The following is a 27,556-nucleotide window of genomic DNA, read 5'->3' on the forward strand; positions in this document are numbered from 1 at the left end:
CTGTCTTGATGGTAAGCACCCGGAGGGGACAGTTGTGGAAAGGCACGAAAGGAGTACACATAAGTTAAGAACAAATTGAGGTCCTGCTGCAGCATTTCAAGAACCCATTTACAATGGGAGATTTAAACAGTGACGATTGGTCTGGCAGCCGCAAAAAAGCAAATAGAGCAGAAAGATAACCATCAAAAGTACCCAAAGCAGAGCCCTGCTGGGAAAGGGTAAGAATGATTAGAAGAACAGCAGAAAGAGAAGCAGAAAGAGGGTCAATAGACCTTTCTGTACAATGTGATACAAACTTTTGCCAACAGCAGGCGTATACCATCTTAGTGGAGGGCTGCCTGCCCCCCCCCCCCCCCCCCCAAATAAAGTTGCATACTTCGGGAGGACGGTCAATAGCCATCAGCTGCCGCTGCTCAATTTTCATGCATGGAGGTGGAGAGTTGACTGGTTTGGGGTGGAAAACCCTCCCCTATTGCTGAAACAGAAGATCCTCCCAAGGGGCAGCCTGATCGAAGGATTGATGCTCATTCTTAGTACCTCTGGCTACCAGACTCTCCTTGCCCAGTTTGCAGCCACAAGAATGACTTGCGTGGGTCATTCTTGATCTTTTTCACAACGGCGAGTGATAGCTGCCTTGGAAAGTCCAGCGATAAACTGCTGACATTGTGCGTTCTCTTTGGAGGCAAACAGATCTAACCAAGCCTCTACCCACTGCAGAAAATGACCTTGCGCCACCTCCGACTGGAGATGCCGTTCACTAGGCATCGACGGCTGAGTTTGTCTGCACTGGCATTCAGAGAACCTGCCAGGTGTTGAACCATCATGGTTATGCGCTGCTGTTCTAGCCATGTCCAGAGACGCTGGGCCTCTTGACAAAGGGTCCACAACCCTATCCTGCTTGTTGCAGTACCACATGGCGGTGGTGTCAGTGAACACCTGCACTAACTTAATGCTTTTAATGCCAACCGGATCACTCGAAGCTCCAAACTGATGTGGACCCCCTACTCTGCCAGAGACTAGTTTACTCTGATCTCCATCTCTCCCAGATGGCCGCCCCAGTCCAGGAGTGATGCATCTGTCACCACTGTGTGATTTGGTTGGGGAAGGGTGATGGACCCAATCGCGGTTTGTCAACCGCCACTGCAGATCTCTGGCAGTTCTTTCTGAGATCTGGACCATGTCAGTGAGATTTCCTGATGCTGCGCCCACTGGAACTTCAGATTTCACTACAGGGCCCGCATAGGCCACCTGGCATGCCTCACCAACAGGATGCAGGAGGGCAGGAGGTCATGAGGCCCAGCAGCTTCAGTCAGTCCCACCAAAATCCAGAATAGAGGCTGAAACATCGGTGTCATAATCTGAATATCCTGGACTTGCTGCTCGGAAGGATAATCCTGACATTGCACTGTGTCCAGAACAGCTCTAATGAAAGGGAGCGTCTGAGAAGGAGTCAGGTGTGACCTTGGCACGTTTATAGAGAACCCCAATGAATGCAGGAGGTTCGCCATAGTCTGAAGGTGGGAGACAATGCCTTCAACAGCTGGTCATCGATGTAGGGAAAAGACTGAAACCCCTAACCTGCGCAGATAAGCTGCAACCATCGCCATCATCTTGGTGAACACCCGAGGGTTGCTGGTAAGGCCAAAAGGGAACACGGTATATTGATAATGCTCGTGGCCAACCTTGAACCGCAGGTAACGTCTGTGGCTCTGCAGGATGACGGGGGTGGGGGTGAAAACATGCCTCCTACAGGTCAAAAGCAACCAACCAGTCTTCTTGGTCTAGGGCAGACAAGACATGAGCTCAAGTAAGAATCTTGAACTTCTTCTTGAGGAAGAGACTGCCGGTCCGAAGATCTAAAATTGGGATGTAACCCTTTGTTCTTCTTCGGAATAAGAAGTAGCAGGAATAATAGCCACTGCCTACTTCTAAAACGGAGACCCTTTCTATAGCCCCCATTGGCCAAAAGAGCTACAACTTCCTCTTGGAGTAATGTTAAATGATCCTCTGCCAGCAATTCTAGAATTGGGAGAATAGGAGGAGGAAAAGAAAGGAAAGGCAGAAAATAGCCCTCCTAAATGATCTGCAAAAACCACATGTCCGATGTTATGGACCTCCAGTGGGGGAGATGATGATGGATTCCCCATCCTCCTGGAATGGCGTGGTCTTGCAGCGTCAGACTAGGAGTGCTTGGAGGCTGCTGAGGGCAGGGTGGTGGAATACTTCTGGCTTCCATTTCTAGGACGGAATGAGCCATGTCCACGCACAACTTAGGTGGTCTGTGTAGGACGGTGGCTGGGATAGGGCTGGCACGAATGCAACCCTCTTCCGTTGCCACAAAAGCAGACTGGCCACGAGGAGAAGTAGAGGTCCAAGGATCTAGCCATAGCACAAGCGTCCTTGAACCGCTCTAAGGCGGAGTCTGCCTTTTCCGCCAAACAGACGGGATCCATCAAAGAGCATGCCCATCAAATTAGCCTGGACATCGCCCGAAAATCCAGACGTTCTAAGCCATAAGGCCACAGTCCATGAAATCGCTCTGCCAAGCGAATCAGTCATTTCAGATCCACATCTGATGGTGAATTTTGCTGCATCTCTCCCGTCCTGAACTACCTGGGAGAGCACAGCCAAGGCCTCCACTGGGACTTGTGGCATCACCTGCACAACAGTCTTCCAAAGGGAATTGGAGAAACGGCTCAATAAGCATGCAGCATTCACCGACCGCAATGCCAAACGAGGAAGAAAACATCTTCCCAAGTGATTCTAACTTCCTGGATTCCCTGTCCGGTGGGATGGATGGGAAAGAGCCATGGGATGTGAAGCCTGCACCACCAAGCTTTCAGGGCGGGGTGGTGGCTGACGAACTTTGAGTCGCCTGGAGCTGGGCAATGGCGGCGTGCCACTGTCCTATTCACAGGAGCCCCTGTGCTAGGCTTGGACCAGGTGCCTAGTAGGACATGCATCAGTGCTTCATTAAAGGGCAACAGGGGTTCAGAGGTTGAAGCCCCACGCAGAAGCACTTCGGTCAGGAGATTAGTCCTGACCTCCACAGATAGTAACTCCAATCCAAGGACCTCAGCTGTCCTCCTTACCACCATGGCATAAGATGTCCACTCCTCAGTAGCCCCAGTTGGTGGAGAGAGCACGCCAGTATCTGGGTAAGTGTCCAGTCCACTTGCTTCCCAGAGTTCCTCATACCAGTCCAACTGCTCTGTATACAAATCATGTTGTTCTAAAGGGTCCATAGACCCCTCCCAGTCCTCTCCCATGCATGAAACGTCATGAAAATACTTGGGCGACAACATAGAACCCCCTTGGTTCTAACAGCGCTGGAATGTGAGTCGAGCGGCGCTGATCCGGCTCCATGTCGTCGGGGGACAGGATGGGGCTGGAACAGACTTTGGGTCTGATGCTGGTGTAGGTCCTATAGGCACGAGCGCCGCCATCCTGGAATTGGTTCCCCGAGGCCCCACCAGCGCTGTGGCCGGAGCAGATGGTGTTGAACCAGACGGGCCCCTTCTGGCCCTGCGGGGCCCAAAGGCACACCATAGGGGTCAGCCCACTCAAATACGCAGTGCATGGTCTCGTAGAACTCTTTGAGCGGGGGTCACTCTGGCTTCCGGGAAAAGGGAAGGAGGCGCGAAGTTATTTTGTTGCAAGTATCCCTTGTGCACGTCCCTAACGTCTCCGTTAAGGGAGGCAGCCGGCAAATGTTCACAAATCAAAGTGGAGACAGGCATTTGTTTAGGGTGCACTCTGCATGGCTGCGGAGCCCCACCGGGACTGCCTAGTCCACACACGGGGTCATCTTCTGACCCCATCTTCCCAAACCTGGACCCTTGGGGTCACAGCTCATAGAGCCAGCTTTTCCTACAGACCCTCCCATGACCCCTCAGGGAACGATCTCCCCTTCAGATTCAGAGCACGGCACCCCTTCCCCCACACTACTCATGACATACTGGGGGGAAGAACCTCCCTAACCCTACTCAGATATGCTAAATCCGGAGAGCTTGGTACACAACGCTCATCCGAATGGACCCCCACAAATAAGGTCATGACTTGTCACAGGGAGGCTCTATAAGTCGCTGGATAAGGAGGTGCGCAACTGCTTGAGGGCAGAATGCCCACGCCCATCCTTTGGGGATGAGGTACTGCTCACCGCAGAAAATAGACGAGCACACGGCTACATTCCTTGGGAAATCTGTTTGCGATCCCAAGAAAGGAATCGATTGATCACAGTGTGCTTGCCAAGACAAGCTCTTAGATCTAGCGGGCCCCCTGACAGGCATACCGGAAGACGCAAAGCCGTCCGGGACCTTTATCTCTCCCAAGATCTTGCCCAGAGAGCCATCATCTTCTTGGGGAACGCGAACTGCGCCCTCTCATCAGAGGCGCTGCTCGCACCTCATTAAGATCAAGCCTAAACTCTGGGATCTTGCCACGTATGAAGCTGGCCTCTCTGCCCAGGGTGGTTTGTTTGGTGACCCTTTTGTTAGGGAACTAGGGAAATTCGTCCAGACGTTTAATTCGCTGGACAAAGCTCAGGCATTTGCTAAACACATTCACCCCCGAGTTTTCACCGGGGCTGGCCGAGGTAGAGGGCGTTCAACCAGCCATGCTCAACACCCAACCTCCAAAAGAGGATACAGTACCAAGCTAGGACAATATTAGGATGCCTCAAAGTTAGTCAACCTTTACCCATTCACAGAGTGCCCCCGCCATCGTGGGGCTCGAGGCGGAAACTGCAGCTGTGGCAACCATGGACCCAATCACTGACAGTGTCCACTCTATTCCTCTTCAAGATTTGGTGGGCAAGTTCAGGAAATTCACCCACAATTAGGAGGTCCTTACCTCAGACCCTTGGGGCCTTCAGACTATATGGGGTTGCTGCATCAACTTTTAAGGCAAAATCCTATTCCCCTGATATTCTCCCCTGAACAGGTCGAACTAGTGGGCATGGACTATTTCGAGTTGCTCTACAAGAATGCCATTATCCGTTCTGCCACCCCCCCCCCCCCATATCGAAGAGGCTTCATAAGCTACCTCTTTCTGGTGGACGAGAGACACGGCAGACAACGCACTCGTGATAAACCTCAAGGAGTTCAATGAATGGTTGGTGTATCACCACTTTAAAATGTAGTATCCACCTTCCACAGGACCTCTTTCTGACAAACGATTGGATGGTGCGTCTTGACCTCAAGGATGCCTACTTATCTATCTCGATCTATCCCCACCCCCACCTTCCGGTTCCTCCAGGTCCAATGGCGAGGGGATACATAGGAGTTCACCACCCTCCCCTTCGGCCTCTCCTCCACCCAGGGGTGTTTTACCAAGGCAATGGACAATGCCTTGGTAATGGTGGAAACCCTCACGGTCAGAGGCATATGCCGCCTCATCTACCTGGAGGATATCCTTCTCCTGCATCAGTCTCCTCAGACCCTTCCAATACATCTGCAGACAAAAATTTCCATCTTGGAATTTCTAGGATTTATTATAAAAATCAATAGAAATCACTCCTGCCCCATCCACGTCTGGCATTTCTGGGATTCCAGTGGCCTTGATTCGAGCCAAGCTCAGTCTTCCTTCCAAGAAAATGTCCAAAAATCAAGCACGAGCTGCGACGCCTGGCAGCCAGACAGTCAACATCCCCAAGGCAGATAGCGGGGGTGGTAGGACTTCGGTCTTCCATCAAGGCGATCTTCCCAGGGCCTCTGCACTATTGTGCTCTTCAACGACTGAAAGCCTGCCACCTAAGGAGGGGGCTCGCATATTCTCATACAGTTCCTTTATCTGAGGAGGCGATCCAATGGTGGCTAGCCCATATGGAGGCCTCGAAAGTCCCCGCAATAGTCACTACTCTCCAGACCTGGTAACAGAATCTGATGCCAGCGGCATGGGCAGGGGGGGCAGATGTGGGGATTTCTCCACAGGTGGTCTGTGGTCCTCACAAGCACGAGACATGCACATCAACTGCCTAGAACTTCTGGCGGGGTAGTTTGCGGTTCGGTGCTTGACCTAAGATTAGGCCCAGTGTGTCCTCCTAAAGATGGACAACGTGGCAGCAAATAGATACATGAACCCTTGTGGGGGAACACAATCCAAGAACCTGTCAGACATGGCCCGCAGCTTCTGGGATTATGGTCTTCCAGGGACGGGCAACCAGGTGGCGGACTGGCACTTTATTCATCTCCAAGACACGAGCCTCTGACGTCCACATCCATCTGTGTTCCGAGCCCTTCACGAAACATGGGGCCTATTCATGGTGGACCTAATAGAATCCTGCCTAAACTTCCAGGTTCCAAAATATTTCAGTTGGAGGCCGGATTCAGGGGCGGCAGCCACAAATGCTTTCCTCCAGGAGTGGCAACAGGAAGGAGGTTATGCCTTTCCCCCATTTACAATGACCGTGCGCCTTTCAGCCCAGGTCCAACAACAAACGGCGGATGTCATCCTAGTGATCCAGACCTGGAGATCGCAAGTCTGGTATCCAAATCTTTTGAAACTTTCTTGGGATTCTCCAATCCGGCTACCACCTTTTCCGGATCTCCTCAGGGACCCTGAGGGAAATCCCCATAGACTGGTGTCAGAGGGGACTCTGTCGCTTACAGCCTGGAGGATTAGAAGGAATGTTGGAAAGTCCTGGGCCTTTCAAAACAAACTCCTCTCAAAGGCCTGGGCAGACAGTACTGTCAAGCGCTATAGGTTGGCATGGACTAGATGGCTGGGTTGGTGTCGTCAGGGACATCTGGATCCCATGTGGGGGGGAAAGAGACATTGTCCATATATTGAATTTTCTGGCTTCCCTGTCCTCCGAGGGCTTGGCATACACATCAGTGAACGCATTCTGATCAGCGAGTTCCGAAGATCACTTGCCCATGTGATCGGCCACCCAGTCGGGGAAAACCCCCTGGTTTGTAAGTTGTTGTGAGACGTTCTCCTTCCTTTACCCCCGGAGCCCAGATACACTGTTTAAAAAGGGACATGAACAAAGTCCTAAATCTGTTCTTATCTTGGCAGCCCAATAACTACTTTTTATCAAAAAGCTATCAGCCAAGCTGGACACTCTTCTGTTTGGTTTCCTGCAGACAGTTGTCAGACCTCTGGATTTAACAGGTAGAGTATTCACCCCGCAAGGGGTTACTTTCCATATCTTTAAACATACAAAATGGAATTCTCTCCTGATCAATTACCCTTCCTTTGTTCCCTCCTTTAAGGTGGGTATGCCTGCATATGGAGTTTTATGTGTCATAGTAATGATGAATGGTTAATATGGATGGCTTTGTAATTCAAGCAAGATTTCAGCCTTATTCACCAACTTTCTTTATCTCCAGGATCGGAAGGGATGAAATAGGGATAAAATTTCACTTTTAGTCTAAAATTCGCAGGAATAAAGAGGAGGCGCAGACAACAAATGACTGTCAAGGGGCCTCTGATTGGGCATTGCTTACTTTTGGAATGTTGAATTTTTTCCTCAAATATTAATGGGGAATGAAGTCTTTGCTGTTGTTCACCTAATGGCTGCTATAATAAAGTGAAAAGAGAAAACACCATAATCCTCACCTCCATGTCCTTATTAGAATTGAAACTTTCCTTTACGATATAGGACATTTCTCATTCATTAGTTAGTGGCAAATTTTTATCACAGATTTTGGCCAGGTATCCTCCTGTTCATTTGGTCACTTCTTCGCAGGGGTAACTTAGAAGAAGATACAGTTGATACGTTTCCAGTTCTTTTTCTATGTTTTGGCTGATGTGTGCCTTCAGATTTCATCAATGGATGGGACATTTCAGCAGAAAGCAAGAGAGATCTTCAGGTTTGCTGCATGTGCAAACCTGGTTTGGTTATTAATTTAGGTGTGCTAGTGTGTGCATTTAATTTATTTGTCAAGGACTCCAAGCGGTCTAGACGTTTCCAAAGTGCAGTAAAGTTCTTATCCACAAGGTCTCTAATGCGCTCATATACAGTGTCCACTATGATATCAATTGAGATGTCACCAGGTCTGAAGTGAGTTGGAGGAACTGCTAAGGACTCAGTTTGCGTATGGATGGAATGATTTGGTGGTTCTGATAAAGTTAAGTCATCAGTGGCAACCGCAATGGCGTCAGCAGGCTCTGCATTTGCTGAGGTCGCAGGGGTCACCGTGCATTGTATCCATGAGCTCAGGGCAGCATGTTGTTGTTTTAGGCGGGGGGTTGTTTCCTCTTAGAGCTGATCGGTTTAGCTAGTTTTCTTTTTGCTCCAGTGATTATTGGATTTGGGGAAACATCCTTATTTGGAACGTTATCCTTGCTGTGAACCTTAGCTAGATAGTCTTCAGATGCTCCATTGCCCTTATTGCTCTGGTTACTTTCTATACCACTGCCACCTTCTTGGTTTGGTGAGTGCCTAATGGTGTTATAAATTACATTTGGCGACAGGGGGGGGCGGGGGGGGGGGGGGGGGGGACCAATACAATCCTCCTGAACCTCCTCTGCCGAAGGAGTAGACCGTGGTACTACCAGTCCCAGGGACAGTTGCCTCTCAGTTAGTTCAATCTCCGTTGCTACGATGTTAACTGCTCTTTCTAGCATACGGTCTATGGAAGAGGGGGGGGAGGGATGGGGGGGGGGAAAAGAGTTGGTTATGGTAGTACGTTTCCCCATGTCGTAATCTTTCAGCACTCACCTCAACACAACTTATTAGATGACACTCCTCTCAGAGGGGTGGCCAGTCCAGCCTCTTCCAGACTCTGACGGGCGCACTGCGGGAGGCCGGCAGAGTTCTTATCGCGCCTCCGGGCACGAGAGGCAGCGTCACGGCAGGCGCCGATGCAGGGCATCTGGGATATGTAGTCCCGAGATGGCTGTTCCCCTCACGGCAGGATGGTAGCGAGGGCAGTGTTGACCGTTCCCGTCACGGCTGCAATTCTCGCTGTTTGCCAGCGTCCCCGCATGAAAGCACCATCAAAGACGTCAAAAAACATTTTGAGTTTAATTTAATAGACTATAATCTTGCTCTATCTATAATATTTTGGGCCAAAGACAGGGTGCAGGTCAACTGACCACCTGTCCAGAATTTCCCTCATCCACCACTAACATAACTTGCCCGCAACTACTGCCGAACGGAAATCTGCAGCCTGCCTTCCTCGTCTGCGCGACTAGGGCCTGTGGGACGCAAGTGTTCGGAACCATGCAGTGGGCAGCACATGATGCAGCGATCGACTAGGAGTATTGTTGTGCACCTATCTTCCATTACAGAGGATATGCTGGACCATTATACCAGGCCTTGCTTGAGCTGACCGGCACTGAACTGTGACCACCTGACTCCACCTCATCGATCTTCCCCTTGACGGTAACCCAGTAGGCATACACACTGAAGGGCCCCCAAGTTGGCCTATTTACTGGTAACTGGATACATACCTGTTTATTATAACCCTTAACCAGCAGCTTCGATGGGGCCTATGTTCCTGTTTTAGCATCATATGTATTTGGTTTGATAGATGTTTGGGACGATAACAGCTAGAAAAGTCACTGGCGCACAAACCACTAACCTTTTCAGCCTTGCAACAGTGCAGATAACCCAACAAATACATTGTTGCATTATAGTACTCCCCCCCCCCCCCTCCCAACTAACACCAACAACCAAACCTTTCTATCACAGAACAGCACATGCAATAGGGTCCCACATGATTTCAGTCTACTACCTTACGTCTTAACGCAGTCCCTGAAGGGGTTAAAAACCTTGTTTTCTGAGTGCACCATTAATTTAACCGCCCCGCTATTCCCACTAGTCAATGAAAAGCTATAATTTTTGTAATATCTGGCCCAAAATGGTCACTGATGTATGCTTGTCTGGTTGCTTTTGTACACAGCATAAACTTAGATGAAAATGTAAGCCCAGTACTGTTCAGTACTCTGTCAAAAGCAAAGGATACAGTCAACAAGTGATTGGAGGCGTAGCTAGGTTTTGAGAGCAGAAGTGGTCTGCTATTGTACAGTGCTGTACTCCGTTTTGGTGTAATTACTGGTATCCACAGAGCAATTAGCTCATGGAGTACATCTTCACAGTTCGACTCATTATCCACATAGTAACGTATTGTACAAAGGACGTTTAGATACCAACAGCCTTTCATACTTTGGAGAGCTGTGCCACATAATCCCTGAATGGATTTTCTTGTTCACCTGTCCTTTATTCCACCACCCTTCCTCAATGGTGTGTACTAACAATGAGTAAATTCAGGGTGCTTAATGTTTCCACAAGACTTTCAACCCAAGGGGGCACCCCAACTGGACTGCCACCCATAGCACGAAGGGGCTACTGCAATAACATACTTGGTTGCAGTATAAGGTTGATGTATGGTTAGAGGCAGTTGATGCTATATCTTGGAGAACAGACCTTACCTGTATTCCAGCAAAAATCTGCAGTCGCTCCCACCATAACTTGGATCCTTAATTTCCCTTCGAGACCTGTGGTGTGATGCAAGTGGCAGATGGCATGCTTCCAGTGTGTTGTGTTCAGGGCAGTCACAAGAGGGATTTAGCCAGGGCAGTCTGTCCCAGACCTTACTGTTTGTAGGGGCCCTGGCTGCCACGGTCTGCTTTTGTAATGCATTCAGAATGAGGCAGGTAATGCCAGCCACAACTAGATTGTATCGCCCTTCTTGTTTTGCTATAAAATAGGTTAAAATACATTGTTTTCCCATTTTAACAAGTTCCTCATAACCCAGAGGGGAAGCTGCAAAATATCAAAGACATGGCTCCACAAAAGCTTCTGCCAGAGCTGTTGTGGGACTAGGATAAAGTGCTGTACGAACTGTATCCATGGAGGGCTCGATACACAAGATGGGGGTTAATCATCTAGTTATTATTGTATTTCAAAGTGAACATGAATAGCATTATTTATGGAAATCCTAAAAGACTGACTAGTTGATTGGATCTGGGGTCCCAACCTCGGATTAAAAAAAAAAAACACACACACAAAAAAAAAAACACACACAAACAGATGGTGTAGCCAATCATGACTAAGAAAACATTAGTTTTGAAGAAAAGTTGAGCTGCTTGCTGCAGGCAGATTGGCCTTGTGCCAGGGGACCGCTCCTTCAATGATCCCCAGGGAATCCTTCTCTCAGATGAGCAGGGGAGTGCGAGGCTGGGAAACAGGTTTGGCTGAAATATCTAGGTCCAGCACCCAACTCTTTGTTGGCAAGGCCATGTAGCGCACAGCGTTTTGTAATAGCTCATATGCCGAGTTTCCAATGAAGCTGCCAGTCCTGGCCCTGAGCCCAACACTGAGCTGCTACCCCCTGCTATGTATGCCCATCGACTGTGCAGTTAGTAGATTCAGCAGGGTCTGTGCACAGCCTTCAACTATGCATAGAAGGGGCTGGATGCAAGGCCTGCCCTGCAGTCAGGCCGTGCACACACTCACCATGTGACCAACTAATCTGAGCAGTAGGGTTTTGCCTTTGTACCTGGCCTACTACTCTCCAGTGAAAGATTTTGGTCCCTAGTGCGTCCCTCGCCCTCTTGAAAGGGAAGCTGATCAGACGTATTGCCACCAAAATGTAGAGGAAAGAGTTGGCATTTGGGAATCTTAGAATAATCTGACCTATTCTAGACCCCCACCTTGTACTCCAACAGTCTAGGGTTCAAGGCTTCTAGGGGGGCTTTCCAGCAACCTGGTGGGAAAGTTTAAAGGAACCCCAATTCTAATCCACACACACAGGATAAAGGAAAAGGCTGCTGCACGCATGGAAGATGGATAAGTTGGGTATGTGCAGGAGGAGTCTTCCCCTCCCATGTAAGTATCCCCAATTGCTATTTGGCTTGTACAGCCTCAAATAGCTCTTCAGAAGTATCTCCCCTGATTAGATTTTAAGTGTTAACCACCATGCCTCCCCTCTCCCTCCAAGCTCCAATATACAGAAACTCCTCCTTAAATGCAACAGCTTTGAGCATTCAAACATACATACTTTTGCATCCCACAATACTTTCACCGTACCTGGGGGACACCAGATCGTAGAGCTTTAGCTTTTTGTTGGTCTAACATTCCCAGAAGTCAAGACGCCTTGGCCTCAACTCTAGCCAAAAGTAATATGGAAGTTTCTTTCATAATCAAACATCTCCTTAGTCTTTCCTAAAATTTGCTTGTTCAATTTCCAGCCTGGTCAGGGATATGTTAGTAGAATGGACACCACCATCCAATACACTGAAAAGCTAAGTTGGCCACGTTTAATCAAGCCAGGCGCCTTATAAATCACACTTAAAGTAGATTCAGGCAGCAACAATCATTTCTAGGTACAGGAGATGTGCTTGAAATGTGTTTGGTTAGTGATGAGAGTAATTAGTGGTGACAGAAGGGAGTTCAAGGTCTGAGACCTATAGGTATAAGATTCAGTAGAAAGTAAACACTTATTGCTAAGTCATGTATAATTTCTCCCACTTAGATACATGAACTCTGCTACATACTGTGGCACACTATCCCAAGCATCCAGTCTTCCACCCACACAGAAGTAGAAGCTCCTTCATATAGGAGCATACATTTACCCTCAAAGAATATTAGACAATCCCATACAGGTACTCTATGTGGATCAAGACCCTGGGCGAGGACTCACGGGCCACAGAACAGCACCTCAGACAGTATTAATCTAGCACTGGACTGAACCAGCTCCTGCTTGCTATCAAGTTAGTTCATGGACAGTCCATGCTCTGAGACTGTTACTGCCTCCCAGTCTATGTGAGGAAGCACAACTGGTCTTTACCCATTTTGTGCTTAGCTCCGTCTCCTCCAAATGAACATACTTAAAAAAGGGAAGACAGAAGCAGTGAGTCGGAAATAGCCAGTGCACATTACTTGGGGCCATATGTAGGTAAAACATGTTTTGCGATTCTTAAATTGCGATTTTTAGAGAATCGCAACTAGAGAATCGCAAAACGCAATGTAGGTAGGATTAGCAAAATATTTTGCGAATCCCACATATTCCTTACTTGCGAATCGCAATTTGAAATTCGCAAATAAGGAATACCTTGCCATTCATTCCTATGGGCTAGAAGGCCCATAGGAATGAATAGGAAGACATTCTCAATTTGCGATTCTCAATTAGAGAATCGCAAATTGAGAATGCAATTCCAAGGGTGTCAATAGGACACCCTTTTGCACCCCTTAAATAAACATGTGTGCACATGTGGCGCACATACATGCGCTAAGGGCATGTATGTGCACCACATGGCACTTTGGAAAATGCAAAAAAGTGCATTTTTCAAAGAAATCGCAAATTACCACCAACCAGAAGTTGGTGGTAATTTGCAATTCCTTAACCCAAAATCGCACAACTTGGGTGCTTCCTACATTGCATTTAAGGAATCGCAATTTGGGATTCCTTAAATGCATTCGCAAAATAAGTAATCGCTAATCTCTTCGATTCCTTATTTTGCGTGTGGGTTTGTGTGTGCTACATAGCACACTGCCCAAATTGCGTTCGCAAACGCTGAAATTCTGCGAATTTCAGCATTTGCAATTTGGCTTCCTACATATGGTCTTGTTCTCCTACTTCACCAATTCATGTTTTAATAGGATTGAGGGGGAAAAAAGCATTGTAACCATAAGGTAAAAGGATGTTAAACATGATTGTACTCAATAATAGTTTTTAATTTCCTAGGCAGTATTATTGCTGTGGGTAGATTTTAAGCGAAGCACCAAGTTATCAAATAAGCATGTCTTAAAGATTATAGCTTGTAATATTTCTAATTCTCATACCTCTAAACAGGGATTTAGATCATGATCTCTCATAGTCCTCCTGCTTTTAGACATTCCAAGTTATCCTATGAATAAAAAAAAAAAAAAAAAAAAAAAATTAAATTACTGTCATTTAACTTAACTCTGGAGCATACCAATAATGAACTTTTACTGATAGGAATTAATTCTAGAAAAATTCAAGCACTGATTAATGGTTTTCTTTGAGGAGTTTGGATTAAAATACAAGTGTCCTCATTTCTTCAATGAAACCAGATTATTCTATTGGAAATTCAAGTTAATGCTGGATCTAAAATAGCCAATTTTTATTTTACTGGCTTCACAAAATTCCACTCTTATCCATACCCAGATGCAGACTGGCTGAATGCATTGAAGCCCCCTTTGTGGAGTTTAGATACTTACATCATGAAAAACGCAAAGGCTACCAAGGATATAAAGTATTAACAGATTCCACTGACGTACAGAGGAATTAAGTAAATTGGCCAAAATAATTATTTTATCAGGTATGCTCCAAAACAATTCTATTTTACATTGCTACCTATGAGCACTTGTCTAAGCATTTGACAATGATTAAGCAAGAAATCTTTTTCTTAGGGTTGGATTCTGTGTTCTAGTTTCCTTCTATTTAACCTAGCAGAAATGGCAGACTTGTACAAACAGATTTTAGAAGAGCCCAGATATCGCCTTTTTGCTGCAAAACAGTGTAAAAAGCAGGCAATGGAGAAAGGTAAGCTGAATTAACTTCATGTTATTGAATGATATATACAGGCAGCGATCAGCCTAAAACATTTTTAGTCCTCTCAACCCCAAACAGGAGAATATCTTCTCTCGATTAGGCTTTAGGCAAAGTCTGGTAAAGAATAATGTAGCTCATTGAGATAACCACTCATTGTTAAGGTCTTTGTGTAACTTGCAGCTCAGAAACCCAGCAGAGCAGATTTACTGAGCTGAGTTAACTTTAAAACCTATTATGCCATAGAAACTTTAAAAGAGGCAAGTATTTTCAAAAACCTGGCAGAAAGCACAAGTCAAAGTAGTGAAACTAGGCCAGCATATATGGATGCTCATTCAAAGCTAATGCAGATCATGTTTTAACTTCTGGAAAAATATGATTGGGATACCTTGCATCTGAGAACACGCTGACCAATTAAAATTCTACCCTACCAGTCAGTTGCTCAATCATGCTGGTAAATAGGAAGGAAAGTGAAGGACAATATAGCCATTATTACAAGAAGTGGCATACAATTAAAAGCTTTCGCGACACTTATATACAACTCACTTGACGCAGTGGTCAAACAGTCCTCACAGTGGCAGTCTTGTACAAGTCGTCGCTGGAAGACAACAGTTTTGATTAAGACATCACTGACCTTGCATTATTTTCAATGAGCAAGTACAATAATCACATTACAATTTGGGTAGGTTATGGCCTGAGCAGAATGAAGACCCCTTCTCTCCACACCCTCTTCACTCTCGAACAATCTTAAGCTCTAGAACACATGAAAAACATACTTACCTTTGGTAACGCAGTATCTGGTAAAGACAGGATCTAGCTGCAGATTCCTGAACTTAGAATAATCCCCAGAGCCAGACTGGACCCAGAAATGTTTATACAGCAGTACCTCTGCATGTCAGTAGAGGGCGTAGAGCGACACTGTAGCGACCTAGTCCTCCAGATAGGACGTCGGGGTCCATTTAAGCCCTCCCCTGAGATGCTATCAGTTTCTTCAGTGACTAATTTTTGCTCCAACAATGCGGAGCCACGATATAAACTGCCTATGAAAACAGTGTGCCAAAAAGAGACATCTTTGTGTCACACAATTACAAAGTCCTAAAGAAGGGCATCAGAATGCCACAATAGGAATCTTTTAGGTAACAGGACTTACGGTTCACAGAGCGGGGAGGATGGGTGAGTCTTTAAGGAATCGGCTGTTAGATCCCGTCTCTACCAGTTAAGGCGTTACAGAAGGTAAGTAACTTATTCATCCGAAAGACAGGCTAGGCTAGGACTTGCTGGTCCACAAGGAGATAAAGCAACCAGGCTGAATAAAGAATTATAGGTGAAGCCAAGAGGACGCTTCACCAGAAGGACTGTGGGAAGCTAGCATGAAGAACATGTGGGCAACATTACCCACAGCAGAGGGATAAGGAAATGTTGGAAGAAAAACACTTCATAGAAACAATAATACTATGAAGTGCTGCCAAAGAATGTCAACCCTTGACTGGACAAAACTAAAAGGACCAGGGACATCAGCCCAAACCACTAAATTAGAGCTCCAGCTCTCTGTCGTGTAAACTAGAACGTGATCTAACCTCATCCTGTAACAGAGAAAAGGGAATCTCAGAGCACATACAAGATTGAGAGAAAGAGAGACATCGCTGCAATGCTGAATAATAGCATTGCCAGAGAACAACAACAACGTTTAGTAGAGTCCCCTCTCAGGAGAAACCCTCCTAGAGAGAAAACAGCCCTTCGGAACTTTGACACATCAAAGCCCACAGGAGAAAGGTAAAAATGAAATTCATAAGCAACAACCAATTTGAGGTCGAACCAGAGTCTCAAGAGAAGCGCAGTGACAAGAGCAGATATGTACAAAAGTAGTTCAGTTTAACTATATATATTCACTTAAAAAAACCATAGGTTTCACACAAGTTATAGTTAGCAGTACATTTCACTCGTAAAAAACCAATGAAATTCCACGTTATAGTTAGATCAGGTAACTATAACTTGCGCGCCCACAATAAACTGCTGATGACGTCACATATTACATCACTTATGACATGGTCAGTGACATCACTCATGACATCAATGATGACATCTGAAATGACACATTGTGCATTGCGGTCGCGCAAGTTATAGTTACCTGATCTAACTATAACGTGGAATTTCATTGGTTTTTTACGAGTGAAATGTACAGCTAACTATAACTTGTGTGAAACCTATGGTTTTTTAAGTGAATTTGCAAGGTTTTTTAAATGCTAATTCCTAACTATAACGTGTGTGAAACCTATGGTTTTTTCAGTGAATTTGTACGGTTTTTTAAATGCTAAGTTATGTATTTATTTTTAATTTTTGCGCGCACGGTGCGCTTCGCCATTTTTTACAAAATATCAATTGTTTTTTTCTCCCTTGGGGGTCCATAGATTTATATATTAAATGTGATTGTTAATTCTTTTTTTCTTTTTTTTTACCGTACGCGTACGGTAAGCTTACCGTACGCGCACTCCGCGATTTTTTTTAAAAATTATTAAATTTATTTTTCATATTTTGGTCCTTCGTGAACCCCCTGACGAACGCTAGGGGGTCTGCAACTCTCTTCGTTGCCCCCTTTTCATGTTATCAACCTTTGTTTTTCAGTGCGAGAGACAGAAAATGGCGGCCGATACTTTCTGATTTCGACCGATTAGAATGTTTACAGTCATGTAACCACCAATCAGAATTGAGCTCGCGCACGGCACCGTACGCGTACGGTAAGCTTACCGTAAGCGCATGGAGCGCGCTTACAGATATATATATTGATTTAAATGCTATTTTCTCAGGACCTACTGAACAGATTTACACCAGACCTGCAAAAGGCACATCCCTGACCCGAGGACTACCTCTCTGCCCAATTTCAAGTAATTCTGTTCAGCCGTTCGGGCTGTAGCTCGGACTAAAGGTCCTATGGGAAAATGCATGGGGAAAACGCGTTTTGGGACCCCCCCCTTTTTTCTCAGCCCCCGCTTGACGAATCCCCCCCGAGACTTTCAGGGTAGGAGCGGAGCGTAGCGCCCCATTAGTTTTGAAAAATTCGCGAGGATTCGTCAACCGGCGCCAAAGTTATTCCAAATAGAATGTTGCGGATTTCCTATGGAAACACGGTTCTAACTATAACTATCTACTGGCGACCGCCAGTAGATAATATAACACATATATACATACACACACAGGTCTGTCAGAGTACACCAAAAGTATTATCCCCATTGGGGAAGCAAACCCCCGGCCACTCTCGCGGCAAGCAGAGAGACTGACCAGTGTAAAGGACAAGGAACCACCGTAGACTAGAGGCATCCGTTTGAAAGACAGAAATACAAACACACATTGGTAATAGACCAAGATGCAACAGCTTGACAATTACAGATACAGATATAACAGAGCTCGAAAAATCAGCAACATAATACTGTACAAGAGTAGAGTGATAGTGGAGATCACCACGCACCCCAGCAAAATAATAGCAACCGCCCATGAACCAACACCACTTTCTGATGAGGTTACCATGAGGCAGGTAACAAACAGGAAAAATGTTCTACTATGAAGGGAATAAAGGCCTCGCCCGGAGTCCATCCCACGATATAGTCACAATAAAGGCCAAGATCCATAAGACCCTGACAGATAACGATTTCCATCCAACAGACAGAAATATTAGGCAACAAAACCAGACTGATGCTTCCGATAAAAGATGGAGTATCCCAGCTGTGATGGCATCAAACCCCACGAAATGAAAAAAAACAGTGAATGGCAGTGCATACAAGCATGACAAGGATTGAAATCAGCAAGAAATGTCTCACTGGAGACACGATCTAATCACAACTAAAATGCAGAAAACGGACCCCCATCCTCCAAAGGAAGAGAGGGAGAAAAGAAGAAAATATTCCTCCAAGCAGACTGAATTCACAAATAAATTGAAAATGGTACAAAGGGCCTCTGAGGGATAGAGTCCTTAACACATTCCATAAGGAGAGATAAAAACCTTCAGGAAAAGGATAGTAAGGAAGACCCCAGCCTCCTCAGAAACCAATCCTTTAAAAGATAGAACGATATCATCGGAGGGAGGCACCTTCTAGAAAGAAACCCTTTGATGAAAGTGTTGTCCACAACACCGACAAAAATGAGGAGTGAGATGGCAAAATCTGAAGAACAACAAAACGGTAAGAAAATGCTGTGGCTGTAATCAGAATTTGCAAATAAACCAACAATACTTAAAGGAAGAAAGGGAAAAAAAGTAATCCAGATAAGGCAAGAAAAAACATCCTCTCAAGGATGAAACTGAGAAACAAAATAGCAAGGACAGTGGCACAGGACCAAGGTCAACGCGAGGTAGTGGTGCGATCTGAACACTGCCATAGGTGGAGCTTGATACCTAATGTCCACAGAGTCATAGCTTAAAAAAGAACTTGATATAGTGTCAGGAACAGTCATGCCAATGCATCGTAAAAAAAAAAAAAAAAAAAAAAAAAAGATGAACTGCAGAAAGTTACAATGCACTACAAAAGGTCTTAGTCCCAGTTAGCATTCTCTCCAGGGTTGTCCAACCAGGCACGCAAACGTAGTGCTACTGAAGACCTAGCCTGACCTAAACAATCAGTAGTGTCCAAACTACAGCGAATTATCAGCTTAGCCGCTTACTGCCCTTCCTGTACCAGCATGCCAAGAGTGTTCTGAGTCTCATCCGGAAGGAAGGGCAGCAGGAGCTCCAACGAGCCCCATAATTCATGGAAGAAGCATCCAAGAACACAAGTATTGAGAGATCATAGTGCTGATCTGGTGGCGGTGAAAATAGGACTGTCACATAAAGATTAAACAACAAGGGACTCAGTGCAGAACCCGGAGGTACTCCTCAAGAGATAGTACAGGACTCAGACCGAGAATCTGGCGAAAATACTTGTAATGACCTTGCTTTCAGAAATGAGATCAACCACGCAAGGGAAGAGCCCTCCAAAGCCAATTGATCTCAGTGTGTCCGTCAGGATAGAGTGGGACACTGTATCAAAGGCTGCACTCAAATCCAACAGTAATCTTTAATCCTACACAGTGTAAGAAAGCCCCCTCCTCTAATCAAACTAGTTATGAACTTTGAACACACACTATCAAACACCATCTCGAACATTGAAAACCCTTGGACACAGGAGGCTGTATTTCCAAGTTGCTTTTTTAAAACTTTATTGATTTATTTACAAATTATAACAATAGTTACATTGCAGTATAAGGTAATCCACATTTGTAAGAATGCTATACGATGTGCAGACATATATACACAAGGCTAACAAAGTGCACTGTTTACACAGCCTGCAGCGAACAGAAGGCACATTTATCAAAATCACAAGTTATGCAAAGTCCCATCTGCCTCTAGCGTACCCCTCCTGCTCCTAGGAGCTACATCGTGAGGCTGTAGCGGTGTGGGCGTATCCATGGTGTCCTACAGGTAGGAGTGAAATGGTTGCCATATGTCCATAAGCCTTGCAGTGGGTGGTTGTGCATGTGCATAGGGGTCATTGTTGGTATTGCAGTACGACATGCTGTATAGCCATGATTTTACTGTTGGTGTATGCTTCCTGCCCCAATTGATGGCCACTCCCTGCTTGACAATAAGCACTGAAATGGCGACAAACCGTTTTTTGGATCTAGGGAGGTCGTGTGTGTACCCAAGCAGCGCCATTAGTAGTGTGGGTGTAATCGCCAGGTCTATCATTTTGGAAATTTCCACACATATTGCTGTCCAATACTTGCCTATCTTAACACATGTCCACGTAATGTGTGCGAAGTCCGCATCTGGGGAGTGACATTTAGGACATAAGTGTGACCGAGACGGGTCTATACGATGTAGTGCACTTGGTGACTTATATGCCCCCCCAAAGGAATTTGAAGTGTAACAATTTATGCCGGTGATTTGAGGAAACCCAGTAGATGTGTACAACATCTGCTCCATTATGTGTCTGTGATGGGATTACCAAGATCCCGCTCCCAGGCCGCACACACCTCTGCATCACAGGAAGGCATCAGGGCCAATGCAGCCTTATACATTCTAGCCATGTGGTGCGTCCATCCCTATATTTGATAATGCCAGTCAGGAGTGAGAACTCAGGGGGATTAAGCGATAGCTGTCAATGTTGGCTTTCAGGGCACCTTGAAGCCTCTGGAGCACAAAGTGATCCATGATGGTGGCCTCACAGAAGCAAGGATCTTCCGTACACGAAAATATATGCCCTTTAAGGAATAGGTCTCCGGATGTTGGCAGGTGGAATTTGGCAAGTGTGCGCTTTACAAGTGTTTCCTGTAGGATGGGGATCGAGCCGTTACCCGCTACTGGCATTTCAGGTGAGTACAATATACGGGAGTCTGATTTTTAGTAATTTGTGCCATGCCCAGCTGGTCGTAGACAGCGTTTGAATGTCCTGCAGATCCTGTGGGTAACCAACTGGTAGCAGGTTCCCAAGACATGCAGGAAGAGCCAAATCTGATTCTTGCCTGCAACATGGAATCCTAATGTCCGCATGGTGCAAGTGTCGTGCAAAGCTCGCCTGCGCCACCAGGTAATAGATATGGAAATTTGGCACCCCAAACCCACCACTCTCATATGGCAGCATGAGTGCATCCCAGCTAATGCGAGACCCACACCAACCGTATCAGCATAGTACGAAAGCTAGAGAAGAAGCCATTGTATAATGGAATTGGAATATTATGAAATAAATACAGAAATTGTGAGAGGACCACCATTTTAACAATAGCTATTCTACCATTGACGAAGGCAGTGATAGACAACGCTCCATGTTATGCCCCAGTTCTTCAAGTACTGGACCATAGTTCAACTGTAGGATACGATCTTTCTCTCTGTGTATATGAATCCCAAAGTATTTAACAGAATCTTCACACCATGTCAACGGATAATCCGTCGGTTTGCCACATGGTGCCCGTCAATTGGAACACCTCCAACTTTCCCCAGTTAATGCACAAACCAGATAGGCTGCCATACCTGGCACCCTCGCACAGAAGCGGCACCAGTTTATCATCTGGGTGTCGCACGTACAAGATGTCATCCGCTTATACCGTGAGCAGAAGGGGTCCAATATTAATCTGCAGGCCCCTATGACTGTGTCGCTCCTGCATGTGGTGCACCAACGGATCTAGGGCCAATACAAACAATAAAGGGGAAAGAGGACGACCCTGCCGAGTTCACAGAGTAAGTTGAAACTCGGAGGACAGTGTTCCATTGAGTCTTATGCACGCCTTGGGCTGTGTGTATGACATCTGCACAACTGCTAAAAATCGGTCTGGCACCTCAAGGCTATGGATTGTGGCATACAGGAAAGGCCACTAGAGCGAATCGAAAGCCTTCTCCATGTCAAGCAGCACAGTAGCTGCTGGGACAGACGGAGATATTCTGTGGAGCGTTGCAAATAATGTGCGGAGATTGAGTGCTGTTGATTTCTGAGGAATGAATCCAGATTACGCAGGAGAGATCAGCCTTTCTATTATAAGTGCTACTCTTGTTGCTAATAATGTTGCTAAGATCTTATTATCAAAGTTTAGGATTTACAGTGGCCTGTAGGATCCACATCTCAGTGGGTCCTTGCTCGGTTTCGGAAGCAGGATTTTAACCGCCCCTCTTGTGATGGGTGGGAGCACTCCAGTATCGACGGCCCCTTGATATACATCTATTAAATAAGGTGCAAGGACAGTCTTGTACTTTTTATAGAAACATCGGGTGAACCCATCAAGCCTCGGAGCCTTTTGAGCCATCCAACGCATCTATGGCGTCGATCACCTCATTCTTGGAAAAGGGCTCCGCCAGGAACGCCTGGTGTGCTTTTTACATCCAAACCATTGAAAACTCGTCAAGGTGGTCAGTATAGGCCATTCACTGCTCGGTGGATCTGTGGGAATACAATGTGGTGTAGTTTACAAGAACTTCCCCAAGGAAACGGACAGTGCCAGTTATATGCGAGTTATAACTGCCAGTCAGCTCAGCTATGTACATCGGTCTACAGGTCTGTTTCAGTAAGTTAGCGAGGGTCAGGCCCTGCAGTTCACCCTCCCCATATCGCCTAGCTATTGCGTATTTTCCATGGTAGTGCGCCTCATGCTCTGCTGCCTCCCGAAACTCTGTCAGCAGGGCCGCGCGCTGCTGTATCCTGGGGAGCGGGAAGGGGGTCAGTGGGTCGCGTATCTTGCAGATCTATCGGTCAGTAGCGCGTCTATTCCAGCAATTGAGAGTCGTAGGTCTCTATGGATCCCTGCGCTCTTTGATATGCACACTCTAGCATATGCCTTAAATGCCTCCCATAACTTGGCTTTAGATACACAACCTTCGTTCAGACTAAAATATTCACTTATCGCTGTGCCCAATTCTGCAACGAATACAGTGTCTCTCAAGGCCATGTCTGGGAACCTCCATGGATGTTCCACACACACCCGCCCCGCTCGTGGAACGTGTAGTTCTGCTACTACAGGAGAGTGATCCGATAGTCTGCGTGGGCGTTTTGTCATTCCATTGACCTATAGTGCCACGCACAATGACAGGAACCAATAATCCAACCAGGTCCATGTGTTGTATGGCGTGGAGTAATGCGCGTACCCATCCTGACTAGAGTTACGATATCTTAATGCATCCACTAGTCCTTAGTTATCAGTAATATCTAGCAGTGCCCTCCTTTCTCTAGGCTTGGTGTCTGCTGTGGTGGCTGTGCTGTCGTGCAGTGGGTCTAACAAGAAGTTAAAATCTCCACCCAGGCAGAGTTGGTCCGCCCCCATGCGCTCAATGTGTTTGAATGGAATCAAACAACCCAGGGTCATCAACACTTGGCGCGTAAACATTTACAAATAGTATTGAATGTTCCAGCATATACCCTTTAACCAGTAGAGAACGCCCCCCGGGATCGCAATAAATCTCTACCTCCCTGAACGGTACCCTTCTATGTATCAGTAGCGCCACAGACCTTGCATATGAACTATATCCAGCAAAATACCGGTGTGCTCCCCAATTGCCTGCAAAGGATGCTTTCGTGGAGGGTTGCAAGTGAGTTTCTTGTATGAAAGCAATGTCCACCTGGTGGTGCTGCAAGTAATTGGCTACCAACTTACACGTGTTGTTAAGGCCCCTTGCATTCCAAGTCATTAACACAACGTTTGCTTCTGACTGTACCTTGTTAGCCATTCCCTAACTTTCTACATACTGAATGTGTCCGCATCTGCACTATAACTGAACATTTCTACTGAATTGTTTAACCAACAATCATTGTCAAATCTCTTAACCACCACCCATTCCCCATGCCAAACTTCAGGGGAAAGTCCCGACCCCAAACATTTAGGGTAGAGCAAAAATAATAAAACATCAATACAATATATTCGCCAATTAAAGTGGTGCGTCACTCAGGGGGCGGCACGCCATGCCGCAACTCCGTTCTAGTTGACGCATAAGCATCTGAAAGGATACATAGAGTCCAATCCCATGGGGGGGGGGGGGGGAGGAGGGGAATAATTAATAACCAAACTGATTATACAACAATCTAATCCAGACATTACATCATGCATGTGGTACTGATCCTGCAAGTCTCTGTATAAAGGACGACAAGTTTGTTCAGCTAGCCATGAAAAGATCCGCACGGTCACCCGAGTTCCGGATATTCTGTGATTGTAGTGGGGAAAGGCGTATTACGTTGCCACCCCGATTTGGAGCAGTTCTGGCAGAATTCCTTGGCCTCGTGGGGGGGGGGGGTAACTGACGATACAGGAACATCCGTCCACATCCACCTTGAGCTGTGGGGGGTATAGCATCTCATAACGCAACCCCAGCTTGCAAAGGTTCGTTTTAACCCAGACTTGTTTTCGCCTTGCTTTCTGCACCATTGCTGTGAAATCCGGATAGAGGGAGACGATTGACCCTTGCCACGCTAGCTTGCCCTTTTCTCGTGCCATCTTCAGGGCTGTGTCCCTATTTCTAAAGTTGAGCAGGCGTGCTATGATCGGTCTCGGAGGGCACCCTGGATTGGGCCACAGCCCAGGCATGTGATGTGCACGCTCTACTACAAACTTGGCGGTAAAGGATTTTGCCCCGAATAAATCGGTAAGTAGAGTTTCAATGAACCGGTCTAGCCGCCCAGTGTTGGTGGATTCAGGCACTCCCATGACTCAAACATTATTGCGCCACCTCCAAATCCTCATCCTTAATGGCGATGGACTTAGGGAGTTTCTCCACGCACTCTAGCTCCTGGTGGTCTGTGAGGTGCCGTCCTTCAAGTCTGAGATTCTGCCCTCTGCCATATTTAAAATCGACACTCCTGGTTGTCGAGCCGGGCACCCATAGCTTCCATTCTCTTGTCCAAGCAGTCAAAGTGGGTTTCAAGGGCCTTGAAACCCACCCTCAGTTCTGTTAAGACGGTGTCCGGCCCCGCCACATCTGCCACGGACGATCCACCCTCCCTCCACCATATTTGCTTGCTTGGTCACTGCGCTGCTGCCTGGTGGCTTAAAGGATAGGGTGCTTTGTTTGGGGTCTTTACAACCCATGCCACAGGTGTTGGGACCGGTCTGGCCTGCCGTGTGGTACCGCCCCTGTCCCACGCCTCCTCGTGGTGTGGGATGCAGTCTATGGCAAGAAGCAATGCCCACCACGGCCTAGCGGTGTGTTATGTAGTTATTGCTGCCAGGGGGAGTTTGTTCAACCACTCTTGGGCACACTATTTTTAATGCTTTAACTTGGAATATCCGTGGTATGAAAACATCCACCAAGAGTCACAGGACATATGCTTACCTTCGGCACAGGCATATACACAACACTTGTCTCCAGGAGACTCTCCTGACCACAGGAGAGCTTGACAAAGTAAATAGGCGATGGCGTGGGCAGGTATACGGTACTGGAAATTAGCCTATGCCAAAGGACTCATTTTTTTGAGTCGCTCAAGGAGGTACCATTTGTAAAATCCAGAGTCCCAGCTGATAGGGATGGTGGTTACATGGTCTGGGAGGGTGCCTTGGATGGACGGCCCTTCTCTATAGTGCCCTTTTATGCACCCAATACCGCTCATGGCGCGTTTTCAGATACTCTTTACCCAACCATGTTGCTGGACCCTTAGACGTGAATGCAAAAGAGGCCCTGCTACTCCAAGAGACAGGGTTCCGTATAAGACGCAAGAGTCACAAGTAAATTCCCTTGGAGACCTAAAATCACACACTTCTATTATTAAGAAACTTCTTCAATTTCCACACACTCATACACCTAGTCTTGAAAGAGCCAGAGAAACAATTCTCCATTATCAAATATATTCAAAATTCATCCACGAAATACAATTCAATCTAAAAAACATTTTTTTTTCTCTTTTTCCATAGGTACACAGGTTAAAAGGAGAGGCAACACACAATTTTTATTTGTAGGGATCCATATGGGTGACAAGTTGTAAAGAATTTTTTCTCAACATGTGAAACTTAGTTCCCCAAATTTAACACTAAGTGTTGACGCATTTTGGTGGGTATTGCAGGATAAACCGCCTTCTTCAGGACAAAAGAATATTACCCTCATAACAATTAATGCATTAACTGCCAATATTTACACGAAGGTGAAAGAACATAAGCTTCGCTCAGACCATAGATCAAACTTGGAATTAAAACCTTAATCCTCCACTATGGGCTAAAACAGACTTGCATAGATCTTGGAAGATGGGTGAGGAAGCTTAAAAGCCTTCCAACTACATAAGTACTGGGAGTTACTCCACTGTGGGCTTAAACAGGCTCGCATAGATCATGGAACTCTTAGACCCCAGGGTTGTGGGGATGTGATTTTAATTGCATACACAGAACTGATTTGGACCTGGGGTACCCGGAAGTGGGGGTATTGAAAGGTATATAGGCAACAAAGCACTTCTAGCAGTGGTCTAGATTGTCCAATTTCAGGTCCAGACTGGCTGTTGTGGGCATCTGGTGCTTGCCTGGGAGGCTGGAGGCCGGTTTTGGAGCAGTGGGGGCGGTTTTGTTATGTAGCAGTGCTTCACATTTGCCCCCCCCCATCCCTCTTGCGGTGAAAGGGGGGTGGGGGGCAGTTCAACAAAATTGTCAAGGCTGCTTTGGGTTCCTAGTCCAGTCCTGTCCAATTTACAAGATGTCTAGCGCTGGGGGGACCATGGGGAGACATAATAGTCTCACTATGCAAACAGACATCAGATTCAGATGTACTACAGACTGTTGGCCCCTCATACATGGTTCTGAATACCTGGGTAGGACCCTCTTGGATCATACCCGCTCCGGGTCACGTTACAGTGTGGGGGGAGGGCAGGGAAGAGACAAGGACTCCTATCCCAACGTGGCAACTTCAGACGGAAGCCTTGCAGGACACGGTTTAAAAAGACACAATAGCCACACACAATTCCAGGTATTTTGAGGAGAGCGTAAGATCAGTGGGGTCTTGCCAGTTGGAGTGGGATGCCATGAAGGTGGTCATGTGCATCGCCACAGCTTGGGGAGTTAAGTCATCTCACTCGTAGTGTGTTGGTTTTAGAGACAAATAGACCGCAAAGCTCGAGGTGGTGACGATACCAGACGAACGCCCTCAGCTGGTGACCTTGCGTTCCCAATACCGGGAGGAGGTGAAGCAACTGATCTTGACTACAAGTCCTTCCTAGCCCACTAGCATGAAAATGGCGACAAACCAGGGCCCAAGTTGGCATAGTTACTGTGATCGGAGACCTCCAGGACTCTCGTGGGAGCCATACGCGATAGCATAGATCTAGTGAGAAATACCCAGACATCAATGAAGTGTTCACTCAGTATTACGAGCAGCTGTATTCTTCCGCCCCAGGGGCCTTGTTTGCGTAATGCGGCATTACCTGCGAGCTGTGGCACTTCCTTGCTTGACCCCAACTGAAGTTGATGGACTTTAAGCAGCCTCACCAGATAGAGAAGATCAACCTATCAATCCGCCAGATGGCGCGCGGCAAGACCCCAGGCACAGACAGATTTCCCATAGAGTAATATGCAGCTTCTGGAGCTACTCTTGCTCCTTGGCTGCTAGAGGTCTACCAAGAGGCACACAACCAAGGCATTTTACTGAGCTTGCTACGCGAGGCCTTTATAGGAGGTGC

General features: G+C 46.6%; 1 protein-coding gene across 10 annotated transcripts in view; it reads right to left on the reverse strand.

Annotated features, from left to right (window-relative positions):
- Window positions 1-27,556, reverse strand: part of CHCHD7 (coiled-coil-helix-coiled-coil-helix domain containing 7) — a 223,809-nt gene that overhangs the window by 171,007 nt on the left and 25,246 nt on the right. For 7 of the 10 annotated variants that reach the window (XM_085605595.1, XM_085605589.1, XM_085605591.1 and 4 more), the window contains 2 exons: window positions 15,012-15,063; window positions 13,736-13,800 (listed from right to left, as the gene is read on the reverse strand). The exons of 1 other annotated variant lie outside the window; for it this stretch is intronic. Coding sequence is in view for 4 of the 9 variants with exons in the window: in XM_085605596.1 (XP_085461722.1) it covers window positions 13,736-13,789 (54 nt within the window). In the remaining 5 variants the exon portion in view is untranslated. The remainder of the gene's footprint in view (window positions 1-13,735; window positions 13,801-15,011; window positions 15,064-27,556) is intronic. 2 more of the 10 variants (XM_085605593.1, XM_085605599.1) reach the window with 1 other exon arrangement.

This window comes from Triturus cristatus, chromosome 5_1 (assembly GCF_964204655.1).
Source record: "Triturus cristatus chromosome 5_1, aTriCri1.1, whole genome shotgun sequence".
NCBI classification, from domain to species: Eukaryota; Metazoa; Chordata; class Amphibia; order Caudata; family Salamandridae; genus Triturus; species Triturus cristatus.